General features: G+C 36.6%; 4 protein-coding genes across 4 annotated transcripts; 3 read left to right on the top strand and 1 right to left on the bottom strand.

Annotated features, from left to right (window-relative positions):
* Positions 1-1,121: 1,121 nt before the first annotated feature.
* Positions 1,122-6,560, top strand: PCOAH_00037570 (Sodium/hydrogen exchanger; the record flags this gene model as incomplete). The annotated part of the gene is made up of 2 exons (XM_020060548.1): positions 1,122-6,170; positions 6,405-6,560. The coding sequence occupies 2 exons, from the start codon at positions 1,122-1,124 to the stop codon at positions 6,558-6,560; spliced, it is 5,205 nt and encodes a 1,734-aa protein (XP_019916258.1).
* A 4,179-nt stretch (positions 6,561-10,739) lies between these two features.
* On the top strand, positions 10,740-13,871 carry PCOAH_00037560 (Uncharacterized protein; the record flags this gene model as incomplete). The annotated part of the gene is made up of 1 exon (XM_020060547.1): positions 10,740-13,871. One exon carries the CDS (start codon positions 10,740-10,742, stop codon positions 13,869-13,871), a length of 3,132 nt encoding a protein of 1,043 aa, XP_019916547.1.
* Positions 13,872-15,185: 1,314 nt separating this feature from the next.
* On the bottom strand, positions 15,186-16,145 carry PCOAH_00037550 (Uncharacterized protein; the record flags this gene model as incomplete). The annotated part of the gene is made up of 1 exon (XM_020060546.1): positions 15,186-16,145. One exon carries the CDS (start codon positions 16,143-16,145, stop codon positions 15,186-15,188), a length of 960 nt encoding a protein of 319 aa, XP_019916648.1.
* Positions 16,146-17,349: 1,204 nt separating this feature from the next.
* On the top strand, positions 17,350-18,643 carry PCOAH_00037540 (Synaptobrevin-like protein; the record flags this gene model as incomplete). Its single annotated transcript, XM_020060545.1, has 5 exons — positions 17,350-17,380; positions 17,548-17,662; positions 17,842-17,949; positions 18,106-18,190; positions 18,356-18,643. The coding sequence occupies 5 exons, from the start codon at positions 17,350-17,352 to the stop codon at positions 18,641-18,643; spliced, it is 627 nt and encodes a 208-aa protein (XP_019916946.1).
* Between the last annotated feature and the right edge of the window lie 567 nt (positions 18,644-19,210).

Below are 19,210 nucleotides of genomic sequence, written 5' to 3'. Positions count from 1 at the left end.
GCATTTTATTTGGACATAATTCGTGCACATAGTATGAATAGTTGTGTACATGTTTAAAGTTTTTTCTTTTTTTCCCATTTCAATGTTTATACCTAACAGTGCATACTGATTTGCCCCTTCAATCGTGAACTCAATATTTCCATTTTTTAATGTGTTTCCATAATTCGTTTATTTGGAGAATTATATATCTTATAATTTCGTCGTGGATTAAAAATAAGAAAAATTTTAAAAGCTGGCAATTCGGAAAGTTGGGGGGAAGTGAAAAGGTATGTTTTTATTTTCCATCAGCTAGAATTAAAGACACATTAAATGAACCCTAAATAAAAATGCATACATATTTAAATGCGTCTCGTGTTTGAATTTAGCTTGAACTGTATGCAGTTATCCATTTATACGTGTATGCATGTAAGCACGCTCGTGTTTATATGTGCGTATTTCTGTATGCGATCATTTGTGAATGTATGCACATTATGTTATTTGAGCCTCCGCATAGGTTGCACACTTTACCTTTTTTTTGACCTAATTCGTGAGCATATCTAATTTGACGTATACTGTTTTTTTTTTTCCGTGCCTGTGCGCTTTACCTTTGCTGCGTTCCTGGAGAAACAGCAGATTGCACATCAGGAGAGAACAAATAAAGTTACACCCTTGTGCATACGTTTGTAACCCTGTGTGTGACTATTCTGAAGAAAATAGAATTAGGAGAATGGGTCCTAAAATGTCAAGATCGATTGTAGAAGGAAAAAATTACGAACAATTTTTTACCCATTTGTGAAGTAGTTATTTTGTCTTCTGTTTTATCACTAGAAGAACGGGCGTTCCTTCTGTGCATTCACAAATTTTTAGAGAAAATGACGTTTTTACACTTTATAAATGGGACCAAGGGAGGGAAAGGAATTCAGCACCAGATGTAAAGCAATTGCCTGAGGTGTTTTCTTTCACTCTACTTCGCGTGTTTTTCTTTTTCGCGTTACTTCCTTTGCTTTGCTTTGCTTTTTTTTTTGTATTTTTTTTCGTTTTTATTTCCGTCCCCGTTTGGAGTCCACATTTGAGGGAGCCCCAAGGCAGAACTCATTTGTAGATGCAATTACAACACCAACGTTGCGGCTGCGCGGGTGAAAATGCTCCATCTAAATTTTTTTAATCACGAAAAATCAGTCAAAAGGAGACAATGGATTTTTTTAAATGTGTTCATAAAAATAAAAATTTTCCTTTTATGCATACTTTTTGTGCTGTTGAAGAATGAGGATAATGTAGGCCAAATAAGTGAGAGACTCGGCCGGGAAGATGTGTGCTCCATGGGGTTCTGTCCTCTTGGAGGGAACGAAAAAAACGGTGATTTGAAAATAAGCAAAGTGAGAAGAAAACAAGGGGAGAATATGCATTTTTCAGGTGCAGCACGTGTCAATACTAGCACTACTTACGATGATATGTCCCGTTTAAACGTGTTTGAAGATGTATACAACCTTTTTTGCAGAGCAAATTTTGTTAATGAGAAGTATTTGGTTCTGTTTGGGTGTTATGGTAAGAGGGCGGCATACAACCGAAGGGGACACATTTCCAGAGTACTGCGCGAAAGGGTAAAAAGGAAGGCGTACAATGAAAATGGATTGGAAAATACAGAATTCAGTGTGGACGCACGGGGCGAAAACGAAGGTGAAGATGATGAAAATAGGAACCAACTACCGTCTGCGTCGAATGAGGTATCCGAAGGAATGGTTTTCTTCTGTTTTATTTTTATATCGGCAACTATGCTGCAATTTATCCTTTCCAAAGTAGACAAGCTGAACATCCCTGTGTCAGTAATATGGTTTCTGTATGGAATGTGCACCTACGTGATAGCAAAAAATTTTAACATGTTTGAAGAGAACGCTTTACATAAGTCTATTATCAACGCGAGGAATATTGATTCTTCCGTTCTTTACTTTGTTCTGTTGCCAATTTTGCTATATGAAGCCACGCAAGACATAAATTATTACGCCTTTAAGAATTTTCTCTACGGTGGAATAGGATTAGCAGTAATAGGGGTAGCACTACAAGTAGGCATACTGGGTATTTTGTTTTACTATTCCTTTATGTATAGGCAGGAGCAGTCCCCCCTAAGTAGCAGTTTTTTATTGGCCTCCATTTTATCGTCAACGGATCCCGTGGCAGTTCTGTCTATCTTATCAGTAGTGGATGCTCCGTCAAAAATAAGTTCCATGTTCCATGTGGAGTCGTTAATAAACGATGGAAGTTCTGTATTACTATTTCAGTTTTTTTTTTATTTAACTATAGGATATAAGGCGAACGCATCTCAGTACGTGATTCTGTTTGTTAAGTTACTATTTTTAAGTCCTGTATTTGGCATAGGGATGGCTATGTTAACATTTGCGTGGATAAATTTGTATAGAAAATATTATTACAATCAGTGTCTAGCGACGATAACTATGTGTTACTTGTGTTACTTTGTGTCTGAGTATTACTTTAACTTATCTGGCCCGTTGGCAATCGTTTGTTATGGATTATTTATTAATGCGTATGGCCATATTGCCCTGGATGAAGTGGCACAGAGAAAGCACAAAGAAATTGTGGAGCTTCTGGCCCTCATGGGGAATTCGAGCATTTTCATCATATCAGGAATAGTCTCCTTTGGGATGATGGAAAATGTATTCAAGGATAACCTATACTTTTTTATGTATATCGTATTGACATATATTTATTTAGTATTAGCAAGGACGATAATGATTCTGATATTTACACCTTTTTTGTCAAGAATTGGATACCCTATAAATTGGAAGGAAATATTGCTCCTTATTTGGGGGGGATTACGAGGGGGTATCGTGCTAGTACTCGGATTACGAATAGAAGCAGAAAATAAAATCAACGACAAATTGACCAAGGAGTTGGCTTACTACATTAGTGGTAGTGTATTACTAATATTGACCATTCAGGGGTTGACTTTTGAGTGTTTGTACAAAATGTTAAACATTTACCCACCCAATCCGTTTAGAATTGTTTACCTAGAGAAGGTACTAAAAATGATAGATTACAATTTCTACATTAGGAAGAAAAACTTAAAAAATTATTGGCTCTTTAAGGGTACAAATATACTTCACTTTTCCAGCAAAATTGTGCCCGAATTGTACTGGAGGAAAATGAACAAATATGGAGAGTTCGATTTGAGGTTGCCTGATATTTATGCTTGTCTGCAGGATATAAGTTCGTGCGATATTTCCATTTGGGAACGTGCCTACGATTCGCAGACAGTGATCGAAAGTTTCGATGACGTTTCTTCCTACGGGAAGGGGAGCTTTCCTATCAAGAACGACGATAAGGGAAAGCCAGGGGGGGAGAAAAAAGGTGACAATAAAAATTCGGCACATTCCTCCATCGGTAGAAGGATTCTACAAAAGAACGAACTGTCAAGTATTACAAAGAATGACACCCTGAATGGGATTGGCACATCGAATGAGAGGAATGCACAAACCTATGGAGGAAAGGAAAATCCAAATTGTCGGAAGAAGAAAAGTATATACGAAGAGGTGAAATGGAAAAACAGCAATTTTACCGACATCGAATATGAAGATAACAGTGATGAATACAGCTACATAAATAACGATGAGAGTAATAACAGGAAGAAAAAAAAAAGTGAAAAAATAAAAATGAGCAACAATGCCAGTAGGAGACACCGAGTAGGGGAATTCATCTCCAGAGGAAAAACAAGCTTCGATAATTTTTCGAACAAAGGAGAACTGAAAATAAATATCATCCGAAATAATGATAACTATTTCAGTAGTAACGATGAAGACGAACATAATTACACAAATGTAAACTATTCATTGTCATCCAAGAATTTGGATAAGCTCAGTAACCATCTGATTGAACTCTCCGATAACGAATCAAGCTACACAGATAAGGTGTGTGAAAACAGGAAAATAAAAAACTTGAATGCTTTTAACTATGATAAGATTTCCATAAGGACGTATGACCGGCTAATTAACAAAATGAATTATCGAGAATTTAAGAGAACCAGAACGGAGAAAGAAAACTTTACTGTCATCGATAGTATCGTTGATAACAAGAATGAGGAGACGTTCAATCCAAAGTACAATCTGAGGCTAATTGAACACGCCACCGATTTACCCAAAACTTTGAGTGACAATTTTCTTGTTAAGAGCAGTGTAGAAAATGAGAATGGCAGTAATGGAGATCTTAAAGGTTTGGTGCAAGATTCCAGCGAGAAGGAAAAGAGGAAGAAAAAAAACATTTTAAATTTTTTGAACGACCAAGCTGGGGTGAAGGAGGGCAATCTGGGAAAAGAAACCGATTCGGTGAAGGAAGCTGAGGTGGGGAAAAATGCAGAGGGTGTGAAGCAATCCGTGCAGCAGGATAATACCATCCCTGGAGAGGAGAACCTAATAAAAAATATAAACTATGGTAACATCACAAAGAAGGACGAAAATTTGCTAAACAACTACAAAGATTTGAAAAAGATCGTAGAGGGAACTAATGAGGACACACCTGGTTTAACTAAGGCAGATCAAGGGGAAAATGAGTTACTAATGAGCGATAATTTTATTATAAAAATTCAGAAGGAAAAATCGCATGAATGTGGGGAGGATCAGGAGAAGGAGAGTGTGCACAGCGAAAGGGGAGAAGGAGATGAAAATGATATAGAAGAAAAAGACGATCAAGCAGAGGAAGAAGAAGGAGGCATTAAAAACCTAATCACATGTGTGACAAATGAGGAGGGTAACGTGGTGGATGATATAATAAATTATGACGCTGGGGAGAACAAAAATAACGAACATAATTTTGAGGAATATTTAACATATAAAAATTTGTTCGCCATGGACAGCGATGGGAAGAGAATATCGTCCTTCTTTAACAAGAATTTTGATAAGAAGAGTTCTGCAAAGATCGGGGTGAAGAACCCATCGGAAGTCAACATTTCCACCAAGGGAACTAACAGCAAAACTTTGATGTTAATGAATAGTGAAATTGAGAAAAGGAAAAGGATGAAAAATGTTAATAATAAGTCGAGATGCGGCTCATGCACAGGTGTGTTTGATTTTAGCATATCCCCAAGAACAAGAAGGGATAGTAATCTCAGCGCGTTAAAAAGGAAGGGCAGTAAAGGAGGAAAACGTAAAAAAGGAGATAACCATATTTGCGATGATCATGAGAGTGAGGACTTCCACCATGGAGGAAGCCAACAAATGGAGGTAAGTCGAATTAACTCCACTGGAAAAGCAGGCAATGATAACCCTGTCAGTAACAATAACAACAATAGTGGGGATTTCCTCGAGGGAGGAAAGGGAATCCCCAAAGTGCCACGAAATAACACAACAGACTTCGCTACAAAGAGGTATGACACAGATCAGACGATAAATTTCGAATGTATTGAAGATGTGTGTCAGAAGAAACATATGGCTACTTTTTACAGCTTTTTAAAAAGACCTAAAATGAAAATAAAAAATAAATTATTCAGCGAAATAAGAAGGGCAAGAAGTCACGAAAGTTACGGTAATAGTAAAGATAAATCAGGGAAGTCGAAAGATGACGTTTTTTACAGCTCACTCAAAAAAAAAATTGTTCGAAAGGAAAGGGAGGGGGAACTCTACATTATGATATTTAATACTTGTAGGGAATTATATAAAAAGTTGTACGTAAATGGCTTCATCTCGGGGGAATGTCTACTAACCCTTACGTCCATTTTAGATTTGTCTGCCGATTTTGCCTTGAAAAAGGTGCGAATGAACCCAATTAAAGCATGGGCAGATGCATTTGACAAGAGCAAAAACAAAAATAGCAACAAAAGGAGGAGGAGCATTGACCACAGGAATGGGTTTGAATACGAATTTAACGTGCTGTTATCAAAACTGAAAATTAATACAAAGCATTCATTTTTCTTCTCACCCAAAGTGGTAAATATATTTCTTGTGTATGAACACTGCATGAAGGACCTGCAGATTATTCTCTCCTACGTGGACGTTCACCAGTGCACGCTGGATAAGGGGGGAATTACTATGAAGTTACTGCTTGGGAAGAACTTGCTCAGGAGCTACTACAGGAATATAGAGCTCGCCAAGAGTCTTATACCGCACCTGGTGAATAAGTACAAGGACGTCGTCAAGTACTGCCTCATTAAAATAGGCGCTGACATGCTCATGCATTTGAAGAAGACGGTAAGTTCGATCGGTGTGTCGAATGGGCGTGATTCTGCATCGGTTTTAGCACAACATTGGTGGCGTTTCAGCGCTCCTTCCGCCTGTTTATTATCGGTCCACCTGTGCCGCCCCAAGGATGTGTTCATCATTTAAGTTGCTATGCATATGCGTTATTATTCGCTTAACGGAGGAGCACCATTATAAGTCGTTTCGAATGGTTTGTACATATATCATTCACATGCCCCTTTACAGATCGTTAATGAGCAAGCTGCCAACGGATTGTTACTAACCCATGACAACGAAAAATTGAATGGCATTTTCGATGAGCAGCAAATAAAAATTAATAGATACAGGCCATATTTGCATTATTTTCTAAAAAAGAACATGTTTAAGATGATTATAAAGTAGCGAGAAGGGGGAATATCATGCCAGAGGGAAGTCCTCCTAATGTTTTATTAGTTTTTCCCTTTACTCGTCATCACTTTATTTTTTTTTTTCGGGGGGATATTGCAGAATTCACCTTTCACCTTGAGTGCTCTTGCGGCATAGCAGAATGTCCAACGGAGAAGACACTACATTTATTAGCACATATGCATACCTGAGTAACTGTGCAAATTTCCACGGCGATACGATTTATAAGTCGTTAGTACAAGGAGGGATGATGCAAAAGGAGGTGGCGCCATGTGGCTAGACATGTGCATATATAAAATGATCACATTGTGTGAATACATTATTCGTTCGTTTCGTTTCTTTTTCATCCTTCCATTTTTTTTTTTTTGTGCTTGATGCCATTTATACTTATGAATGATGTATTTACCGCGCAGATTTCATATAAGGCTTATTTGAAAGTGTAATGCCTGCACCCGCTTCTTCACTTCCCCCTATAACGTGCATGCGTATGTGTGTATATTATGCACGCAAATATTTTTAAGAGAAAACTTTACCTTTTCTGTTCGATTGATCTTTTTTTTTTTTTTTTGTGTAGTTGCAATTTTAATAAATGTTTAAAAAAATAAATTCTTTTTTGTAATTTTTTTTAAGGTTAAGCGTTTTTTATATATATTATTAACAACCCTTTTTAATCATTTTTACTTTAATACATCCTTTGCATTTTAACTGTATGCTCTATTGATATGTACAACTGCTGCCATGCATTTCGACTTTTCAATTCAGTAAGTTTTAAATACGCACCTTGTTCTTTTCTGTTATTCGGATACGGCGCAGGGTTGTCGTCTCGTCCATTCTATGCCAATTTTTAGTGGTATAAGGTAATATAGAAAGTTAAAAATAAGAAAAGGGAATTTACTATATGTGTAACGAGTTCTTAATCGTTATGCCGTTTGAGAGCCTAATTTTTGGGTACATTTTGAGGGTATTTTTATCCTCGCCTTTTTACGTAGATAGAAAGTTTTAACCCGTGGATGCTGCTATAAATTGGGGTGTAGTTCTTTTTGCAAAATAAATTGCGAAAGGTGAGAATGGTAGAGGGGAAAAAAAAACAAAAAAACAAAGGGGAGAGATAACCACAAAAGGGGCGTTGCTCCAAGCGATGTTGCGCCGAACGATGTTGCACCAATCAAAATTGAAACGAAAGAGTTGTAACAAAGGTGCGACCAACGAAAAAAAAAAAATGCCCGAACTCACACTGCTGCTTTTAGCAATACCTGGTTGACATTCTCAAAAATTGTTTTACGAAAATCTGCGTTTGTTCCTAGGTACAGTTACGTATAAATCTACAAATGTCGATAATCCTATTGTAGAAGTCTCATAAGCCTCTACCACAATTGTGTTCAAAAATAGGCATACCATTTTCTAAGCGCACAGAAACAAAGCTTAACAGAAGCTGATGTATCTTTTCGTGCACAGTTTTATAACTGGGCAATGGTCCCACTTTGCTACTTAAAAAAAAATATACGTTTTTTTTGGAACAACGTATTTACCTCATGTGTGTGATTGGTAAGCACAACAATTTAGCTTCATTTTCATATATTTTCTTTTGCTAAAAATAAATTACTTTAATTTAAGCGTTCCTATGTGGAACGCGTGATATTATACCCTTCATTAATTTGTACTTTTTTTTTATGTCGTTTTTTTTTTTTTTTTTCTTTCCATATTTGATAAACTTTCATTTTAAAAAATTTAGGTTGTCGTTGGTGCATTTACATATACATACAGACATAAGAACACATATATGCGTTCCACATGTTAGTTTATTTGCTCATTCGTCTGGCGGTTTGCTGATTGTCCACATGTATATTTGCATATTTTTATGTAGAACGCTTACCCCGTTTGTTGCCTACCCTTTTTGTGCCAAGGAACTAGTGGAGACACATAAGAGGTGCGCGATGTTGAACGGAGCTTATTTATGAGCAATGCATTTGGAATAAAATGTGAAAATACGCATCAGCAGCACCTTACTGTTTATTAGGCACAGCTGGGTGCGTGTGCGCATAATGTAGTGCCGCGTATTATTATTCCATTCCTTTTCGAAGCGGATGCGTGTGTAAGCGTATATGCATTACGTATGTACACATATCTACACGTATATTATATAGCCGCTGGCATACTGCACATTTACGTGAGTACATGCCCGTGCGAGCTTATTAACGTACGAATGTACATTCTCCGTTGGGCCCAATTTTTCTGCGTTTTTCGCAAAATGTATGAATAAAGGGAGGTCACATGCTTGGCCCTAATATATTTAAGCTTTTACCCATTTTATGAATATCTTTGTGTTGCTTTTTTTGTCCATTGTGGAATGACCTTGAAAAACGCTGGAGTGCAATTTACGAGTGCATATACGGGATTATGAATGACATACCATGAAACGAAAGAACGGTATAAGGGAAGAAAATGGGGGCGGTGGAAAATGGGGCATTGGACGAAGGATTAACTGACGTGCACAGGGTGTCCCTGTGTAATTATTATCACGTTTGTTTAAGCAACAGTTCATAGGTGTACGCACAAAGTCATATGTGCATGTAGGCATACGTGTGCCAACTTATGTATGTACTCATATATATTATTTACGTTCGCCCCCGCATAGGCCTTTGTTAATGGAGTAGGGGGGTGCAGGGAAATATACAACGTATTTATTGTTGTGTAGGTTCACAGAGAATCGCACAAGGTACGCACGTACGTATGTACATATAAATATATATCTACATACGTACATACGTATATTTGACATACATACGGGGAATTGCTTTCTGATCGATTGAAAGGGGATATGGTGAACCTTATCATGTCAATGCAAAATCGTTTTCAGCGTACCCCCCATTTTGTAGTCATATCATTTAAAATGATGTAAAATATTCGACGTGAAAGGCAAAAGTACGGCAAATATGTAGAGCAAATAAAAGGAATAAAAATGAGTACCCACATAAGCGCATGGATAAATTAAAACGCTTACAATGCGTACAAAGAGCATAATGCTTACATGATTCTGTACGATAAATTTTCACATGTACGTTCGCATATGGCATATATGTTTGTACAAGCGTATTATATACTTATTATGCATGTACTTGGGTACATGCCAAAATTACGTTTGTTATGAATTGTCACGAAAGGGAAAAGAAAAAAAAAAAATTAAATAAAATGAAGGTTCTCATAATTACTGAAATGTAGAACTGCAAATTGCCAAACCAGAGGGCGGGGAACAGCCTTTTTTTTAAAAGTAACATACTTTTTTATCCGTTTAAAAAAAAGGAAACGGAAAAAAGTGCATGAAAAAATATAGCATAAATACGGCATTAATAGCGTACGAACGCAAAGATAAAATTAAATAATTATTAAGCCACAATTGGGAAAGGGGAAAAAAGAAGCAGCACTGCTCATAATTATACAATGATACCGGTCAAATGAGTACATGTAAAATAAATTATATAAAAAAATTTTGCATTATTTTATGGTTCCAATTTTAGCCAAAAAATAAAAAAAAAAAAAAAAAAAAAAAAGCATATGGAATAGCAATTATACATATTTGAATGAATATAAAAATATACATACATGTACATACATATACAAACATATACATATTATTATCACGTTCGTAAAAGAAAACAATTTTTACCGTGATTAAAACAGCATTTTATGTTTATATGCATAATTACGCATGAATATACGAATATACAAGTTGATGAATGAGAAATTAAGCAAATTAAATTTATTTGTTTCGAGGAAATGAAGGAACAAAATGAAAACAAAGAGGAAACAAAGCGAAATGAAATGTAAAAGCTCGTATTATTATACATGTTTAACATAAAAGTATAAGGAACAAGCAAGAAAGAGAGAAAATAGTACGAAATATTACAATCAGGGAAGGAGTACAGAAAAGGGCGGGAGCAAACGTAAGGGGAAAAGCCAGCCGACAAGCGTCGGGAGCGGAAGAAGCAAACGTTTAAGGGAACGATCAAGTGGGGGAGTCAAACGAACCTGCTTGCTGAACCACTGCGCAGAAATAGCATTACCCAGTTTCAGTTTGTTCCCGCCTTTTATTCCCTTTTTATTCTCTTTTTTTTTTTTTTTTTTTTTTTTGTACAAAAAGAAAAACCTTGCAGAGTTAATGTTTCCGTTATAAATAAAATGAAAATACACCTATCATCAGATGAAGTTAATTTGATTGTTTATCGCTATTTAGTAGAGAATGGATTTATCCATGCTGCCTACGCTTTTTTTAATGAAGCAAATATATCCAAAAATTCGTACTATATAAGTCATGATGAAAAGCTGCCATGTCATGCTCTGGTGACCTTCATGCAGAAGGCACTGATATTCATATTTATAGAGTACCATACCGAACATAACAATGCGAGGATTTCCTGTAATGAACCCTTTTCCCTTTTTAAAAGACACGAATGTTTTGCTGAGGAAAGCGATTTATCAGAGGAACAGGAAAACAAAGCAGAAATTCGGGAGAATGAGAAAAGCTCCAGCAATAATTTAAACACATTCACCTCGAGTAGCAAAACGTTTGGCAATAATAATATCGTTAAAGGTAATTTGCCCAACTCTGTCAGCGTCACTGACGTGAAAAATGATCCCTCCCTTAACAGTGTTAATGGCCATGGCTCCAGCGATGCTAATGCTAAGAAGAACTCTGTTAGCAAGAAAGGTGGGGGAAAAGCTGACATCGAGGGGGCAAACGGGAAATCCAACCAGGATAACAACAAAAATGTGAACCAGGTTAGTAACGGGAATGACAAAGACGCCACTAACAACAGTAACAACAGTAAAAACAGTAGTAACAGTAAAAACAGTAGTAACAGTAACAACAGTAACAACAGTAGCAATAACAAAAGTGATAGTAATGCCGGCAAGGCGAAAACGAGCTCGAAGCCCAGCATTTACAGCAGCAGCTTTTCAAACTTTGCTTCGTTAAACTATAACGACAGCAACATATCTTTTAAGGATATCAAGAGGAATTACGCGAACATTTTCGCGCAAGCAAAAAAGTCCAAGAAAAGCCCCTCAAATAAGAAGAATAATAACAGTAACACCAGCGGCAGTAACAATAGCAACAATAACAGTAACAATAACAGTAACAGTAACAATAAGAACAACAAGAACAAGAACAGTGAGTCAGCCAGCGGGCATAACAACAATGCCGGGGGAAGCAGTAAAAAAAACAGCACCGTCGTTAGTAGTAGTAACAAGCGCAGTGGAAGCAATAACACAAGGAGGAAGGAATCCAACGTGAAAAACGAATCCGATCATATTAGCACTAGTGGGAATCAACGAAAAAAGTCCAAAGTTATGAGAATTGTGAGTAAATCCAGTAAGGGGAGTGAAGATCAGAACAGCAAATGTAACAACATGAGTGATAGCATCCTTTCTGATTATAAAGGGAAGGAAAATAATCACGTGTTCAATATGAAGGAGGATAAGGTGACGTCTACTAAGCACAATTCTGCTAAGAAAAACAATAACTTAAATAACAACATTAAGAAGAATAATGTAAACACACCAAGTGGCAAAGGAACTAATTTGAGCAATAGTAACAACCATAGCAATGCGAAAAAAAGGGAGTTAAGTGGTGGGAACACACGTCAAAGTAGCAATTCATCATCAAATAAAAAAAAGAAAAAAGTGAAAAAAAAGAAAAAAGAAAGTATATCCAGTAATTCAACAAATAATAGCAAGAAAACGATAAAAAGTTCGCTAAAAAAGGAAATAAAAGAAAAGGGTAATAATAAAAGCGTCACATCGAAGCAGAAAAAAAATAACAGACGGGATGATGATGAGGATGACGATGAGGACGATGATGATGAATTGTCTGATGAAAACTCAGAAGTGGATTATTCTGAATTTTCCAAAGACGATGAAGATTATAATAGTGAAAACTTTTCCCATGGCCTTTTCGAGGACAGTACCAATAATTTTGCTCACAGGAGGGATAATTCCCCACGCAGTTCTATTAACAAGAAAGCAACAGTGGACAACCAAACGAATGATGATACGTATGCCAATTTTAAGAAGAGTAGCATTGCAAATGTCATTTTGAATTATTCTTCACAGAATTCTCCAATCGATGGGGTTAAAAGTGAACTGGATAGCTCCATTATAACTGTAGCGCATTACGATGGATGTCCTAATTATGTGTATGATGGGAATATACAGGAAGAAGCATTAGCAAGCGAAAAGTCGTTAAATGGGGATATTTTAAACGACGCAGCTATGCTAATGGGGGAGTGTGGTGAACCCCCCGAGGTGGAAGGAAAAGAAGGGAATAATAACTCAAATAAAAATGAACTTAATTTCAGTTTTACAAATTTTTTGAATAAGAAAATAAGTTCTATTTTTAATAACAGTTCTGGTAATGATGGATCAAGTGAGGATAGTCATAATAACGATAGCAATAAAGAAAGCTTTAATGGTAATAGCAAGGGCAGCACTGTTAAGGATGGTTCAAAGAACGAACAGGTGCTGCCGCAGGATGGGCAAGATCCTCCACCAAGTGAGCCCTACGAACACGTCAGCAGTAGTAAAGACCGGTACAACAAATTTAGCCAAAAGAGCAAGCTGATAAAGGATGAATATATGGAGGCTAAATACGAAAAGGAGCATCCCAGGAGAGAACAAACGAACGAGGCGGAAGATGCAGCATCGGAGGAAGATGTAGCATCGGCGGGGGGGTCACCTGTGAGGAAACAGAAAAGATCATACGATTACAATAGGGGTGTGAAAGGTCAAGGAGGAGTTACCCCCCCAATGGAAGAACGCGAAAATGATAAAATATGTGTAGAGGAAAAAAAAAGGAAGAAGTCTTCCATTTATGAAGAAAATTATAAAAACGAAATGAACAAAGAATTTTTTAAAAAACTAACGCGGAAATCGCCAAATAAGGGGGCTAACAAATGTAAAGGGGATAGTTCATTAGATATGAAGGAGGAAAAGGAAGATGGTGAACTTGGTCGAGGAGTGGAGAGTGAATTCAGAGGGGCCGAAAATGGTGACCTGCACCAGTTTGGGCATGATGGAAACGCGGAATTGGATAAGGCAAAAATAGGAGGACATAATAAAATATCGTTTAATAAATCTGACAAGAATTATTATAACAGAAGCCCTAGTACTGCCAACGGGGATGATCACGAATCTTATGATAAGATGGATGAAAATTCCCCTGGGGAAGGGACTTTTTTAAAAACAAACGAAAGGAAAAACAGTATGGAGGTGCACACAGCGAGGGAGGTAGGCGAAGAAAGGAGCAAAAATTAAATAGTATTAATGGGTCTTTGTGCGGAAGAAAAGAAAGTTGCACTGAAGAAGGTGATTATTAGTATATATGACGAATATAACGCTAGCCATGTGGCAATAAAAATGGAAAGTAATTATAATAACAACCGTAAACCTGGTGAATAATTAAGAGAAGAACGAAAAGGAGAAACATGGTGATGTATGATGCTGTGACCCAAATGAACTAATAACGCAGAAGAAAAAAAACGAACCATTCAGAAGAAAACTGACGTTTGATTAATTAAAAGACGTATATATATATTTGCTAGTATGTGTACTGCTCATATATATATATGCAGAATTTTTTTTTTGCCATCAGGCATTAAAATTTTTTTTCTGTAAAAGCTCAACGTATTAAGTTACAATATTATTATTCTGAAGAAATAATAAAAGGATAATAATTTTTTACACAATCTGTTTTTATCATTTAAATTAGCAGAATTTGCCATTTGAGTGCCTTTTCATTCCCTTTTTTACCTACCATTTGTATTTATTCAGAATTAAATATTGTTGTAATGTGTTAAGTGGAAACAAAAAAAATAATGTATCCAATAATATTATGACGTATACATATCCTGCGAAATCGCAGACTATATATGTATATAAATGTATGTTAGGTCAAAAGCTACTAATTGTAATTAAAACAGTGTATTTATAACAGTAAAAAATGTTAATTTTTTTCTTCCCTTTTTTTTTTTTTTTAATAAGTTGTTAAATTTTAATCTGTTTCGTTAATTATTTTTTGATAATTGCAAATCGCTTCCTTTCATCTTATTATTATTTTTTTTTAATGTCTGATAAGCTGAAAATGTTTTTCATTTTTTCATTTTTCATTTCTCATTTTGCCTTTTCATCATATTGCATTAAATGGAACTGCGTTTTCCCCCGCACACACACATTCGCGCTGATGAGTGTACATGCTCTTATGCATACATTTACATGCGCGCCAGGGGACGCCTAGTTATATACACTTGTATAGCTGTGTGTAGACGCTAGGCCCATTTCATTTGCCTCATTTGTTTTAAAAACTTTCTCACTTATCAGTGAAAACAAATAGTTACTGCGAAACGCTAAAAAAATTATGTACCCACACACAAGGCGGTATGCATATATATGTACATATACATTGTATGGAATCCCCCTTTGGTGGCTTCAAAGTTAGGCAGCTAGCGTAGCTGTGTAATTTTTTTTCAAACGAAGCAGGAAGAACTGCATGATACTTAAAAAAAAGGGGGCGACGAGTGGCCTACGCCGGGGAAGAGCTCATATGTGTGACACACGAACAGGTTAAGGGGGTTACTTCCGCAAGGAACCTAAAACACAATCGTACTGTTCAATCTCACTTTTCCGTTTTTCTTCGTACTGAGTTGCAGTTATACATTTTTGTGAAATAGCCTCTTCCTTGCATTTCAAGATAAGTATCCACGCCTCTTGTTGGTTTAAAAATAAGAGGTGGGGATTTTCCACGAGGTTTTCATTAATGTCGAGTTGGTAACCGGATATTTTATTTTTAACCATGTACAGCTTATTTTTATAAAATATTTTAAAAATAGTCATATTTTCGTTAACAAAAAGAGCATTTTTTTTTCTCTTCCCGGATACGCGAGCATTTAGTAATCTTGGATCGTATTCTACTTTTACAGTGTCTTTAATTAATTGTATGAAGTTCTTGGAACTGTCTGCTTTTAAATCGCTTAAAATTGTGAGAAAAATGCTGCTGCATTTGCTTAGTGACAAGACGGACAAGCCATTTAGCTGTTTGGACATTTGAAGATCGTACTCATCGCCTATTATGTAAAAGTTTTCGCAAAATGCATCATCATAAAATGCGTAAGAATTATGTAATTCGTGAAGATTATCCTTTTTAAAAATAATTTCCCGGTTATTTTTTCCACATTTTAGGAGCTTCTCTAATTTTGCTACGATCTGTTCATCAGACACGGTATCATTGGACGATTCTAATTTTTTTAATAGGTACTCTTCTTTTGTTTTTTTCTTCGATTTTTTGTGTGATATTTCTGAATTGTTAAAAACTGAAGCAAAAGTTTCATCCTCCTTAAGGTTATCTTCCAAGTTGAGCAATGGCTCTTCTCTGAAAGTTATTTTGGTTAGGGAAAAATCTTTCGAGTTGTGTTGTTTTTGCTTAATTAGAAAATAATACTTGCTCGGTTTTTCCTGGCAGGTGTGCTCCAGCACCTTCTCTACAACAGTTTTGTAAATTTCCTCCGATTTGGTGTTCGGGCAAAGTGTGCACATTTTGTATTTTTCAACTTTACACGCGTGAATAGATTGATGCGTTGACGCGTACGTTGGTTTCGTTCTTTTGACAGTCCTGCAGGTAGACTTAACACATGGGTACGCAGGTAACTTGGGCTTGTTGCGCCCTGTTCAGTTGCGAAATGGGAAGCTGATAACAGTTCATCCCAGACGTGCTAAAAAATTAAAAGCTACTATACCAACGCTAACTCGGTGGAAATATATGTGATACATAAATGGACGCACAGAAAAAAGGAAAAGCTCTGAATCTACATTAGATATACACGTATTTGACAGTTGTACAGAAACAAAAGAACAAAAAAAAAAATTGCTTATGCTGTGTAAACACTAGCATGTAAAGCTAAAGCGCTGACTGTATAGCATTCTCACACCATTTTTACACTACATGATACTTCTTATCCTACCATATTGCGCCATTCGGAAGAAAAAAAGGAAAATCCCATTTTAAATTTATTTTTCCATTAAGCATTTTTAAAAATGTTCACAATTGTTTCATCCTGCTTTTTTTTTTTTTTACTTTTCCGCGTTATTAATCGATGCGATGTGATGCCATCCCGCCTACAAAATTTGCAGTTCAGGTGGCCACGGCGAATTACACCCGCCTCCCTTTTTAAGTGCCGAATAATTTGCGCACCATTGTGTGAGCACATTTTAAGCTTTGCTATGGTGATCGGAATTTACGTCGATAAAATTTTACACTTGGCATATATTTTGTAGCCATTAGAAAAAAGGTTTTTCCCTAGTTACCTCTATGTACAAATATGTACATGTATATGTAAGCAAACGATTCCGCACATATGTATTGTGTTAACTCTATTGTAGCATAAACTAAACCTCTTTTTTGGCTTATTAAGGGCCCTTTATTTTTTTCCATTGATGCTTGTTTTGTGAAGGAATTACGTGCTTATTTTATGCGAACAAGCATATTGCTAATTTTTCACACTTATGTCACTTCGTCAGAGGAACACCTACTTAAACGGGTTAAGGTTAAGGTCCACCCATAGCATACGCATATGCAAACACATGTAAGCTCCCGTACGTGCAGGAAGAACGCTCGACGTAACTGAGAAAGGGAATCTAACAGAATAGGTAGCAGCTAGGCACCTATGCTTATTCTGGAAAAGAGAAGAATCAAACAGAACAAATAAAAGAATAAACAAGTACCCATTTAATACGGAAGAAAATGTCTATAATTTATGGTTTAGTAGCAAGAGGTGATAAGCAATACGAGTGCAAATTTGAAGCGTGAGGGATAGGGCGCATGCCTAGTACATGCTTCGCGGAACACATGTATATTTATACACATGTGTAAACACGATTGTATAGGCAAAGGGTAAAGATGCGTGTTTTATTAACCCCCTCCTTTTATACCCCCCTTTAGACAAAACAGTACTGGCAGAATACACCGAATTCGGAGGCAATTTTTCCAACATAAGCAGACTGCTTCTGGAGATTATCCCCCCCCATTCCGCGAGGAAATCATATATCTACGATGAGTACACTTTTGAGGGGCCCCAAAAGGGCAATCGCTTACTAAGGGAGAGAAAAGGGCGCTCATTAGTACATTGCTAATAGGATTAAAGTGCATATATGTATAAGTGCCAAAGTTGGTTATTTGTTTCCCCCACTACAAGGATCCCTTTTTTTTTTTTTTTTTTTCACTCCCCCCGTTTAGCTACGTTTTTCACCAGCTCATGAAAAATGGCATCACGTTCATGGCCATGACGGACAAGGAACTGGGCTTCCTAACGCCCTACGCTTTTCTAGAAGAAATATCGAAAGTGTAAGACAGTGGTTGTATTGTGAAGATCGCGCTACGTCACCTGGGTGGTGCACGTGAATAGGGGTGTTCATGTGTGAGCGCTTGTGTAGCAGCACATGTGCATATATGCATATATGTGTGTATTTTTTTTATTTATTTATTTCCTCCCGTTTGCAGTTTCTTTAAGCACTTTAACTACACGTCTGATTTTATTGCCCTATCGCTGGATGAGGAGTTTAAGCCAGTTTTGAGAGAAAACATGGTAAGTGCGAAACTGCGCCGTTTCTCTGATTGGGAAAACGACGCATTAACGCTAGGTAGAGTCCCAACAGGGTATACAAACGTGCGTACACACATTTTCTAGGTAATCTCTCTAATGCACAAAAATTGTAGCCGCTCTACCTTCCCACCACACCACCCCCTGCAGAGAATCTTCAACAACTACGAATCGAACGATGTGCATAACATAAAAAATAAAATTAGCAACATACAAAATATCATCATCGAAAATATCGAAAAGATACTGGAGAGGAGAGAAAAAATAGACATACTCGTTAACAAGAGTGAGAAATTATATCAGGAAAATATAAGCTTTAGACGCCAAGCCATGAGGCTAAATTTTTTTATGTGGATGGAAGATAATAGATTTCTTATTTACTTCATTTCGTCCATAGCTATTTTTATTTTTCTCATTTGGTCCTTCTATAACGTGTAAAAGTGGGCATGACGGGGGATAAGTGAATACCTTCAACATGGGCAAAAGTACGATTAAAGGGTTAGCTCCCTATTTAATTAAAAAAATTTAAGTAATCCCATGCTGCTGCGTGCGTTAGTTGAGTAAGCATTAACGGAGAAGAGGTTGACGTTGTGGCGCACATACATAAGCCTGATACGAGATAACCCAATTTGGTACGCGAAAATGTGCGCCACGATTATTGTGATGGTTGAGTACTCCTTCTGAAGGAATCAATTTTTAGGGAGTATTTTTTTCAAACTTTTTTTTTAAATTGTTAAGATATAGCGTTACATTTTATGTTCCCCCCGTTCATTTCGTTATGCGATGAAATCTGCCCGTACGTATTTTGATTCTTCCTATTTGTTCATTTATTTATTTCGTCTTTTGTCCTACTGCATTGTTTTGTCGTCATACGGCACCGCTGTCTCCACCATCCTTTCGAGCGCGCATCGCACATTTACACAAAATTTATTTTTCTTCTTTGTTTACGTATTTCACCTAGCGGGTTATTTTATACATCGATTTAGCAGCAAGACGATTTTGCAA

Source organism: Plasmodium coatneyi, chromosome 12 (genome assembly GCF_001680005.1).
Source record: "Plasmodium coatneyi strain Hackeri chromosome 12, complete sequence".
In the NCBI taxonomy this organism is placed as follows: domain Eukaryota; phylum Apicomplexa; class Aconoidasida; order Haemosporida; family Plasmodiidae; genus Plasmodium; species Plasmodium coatneyi.
This window is presented reverse-complemented; position numbering and strand designations above follow the sequence as displayed.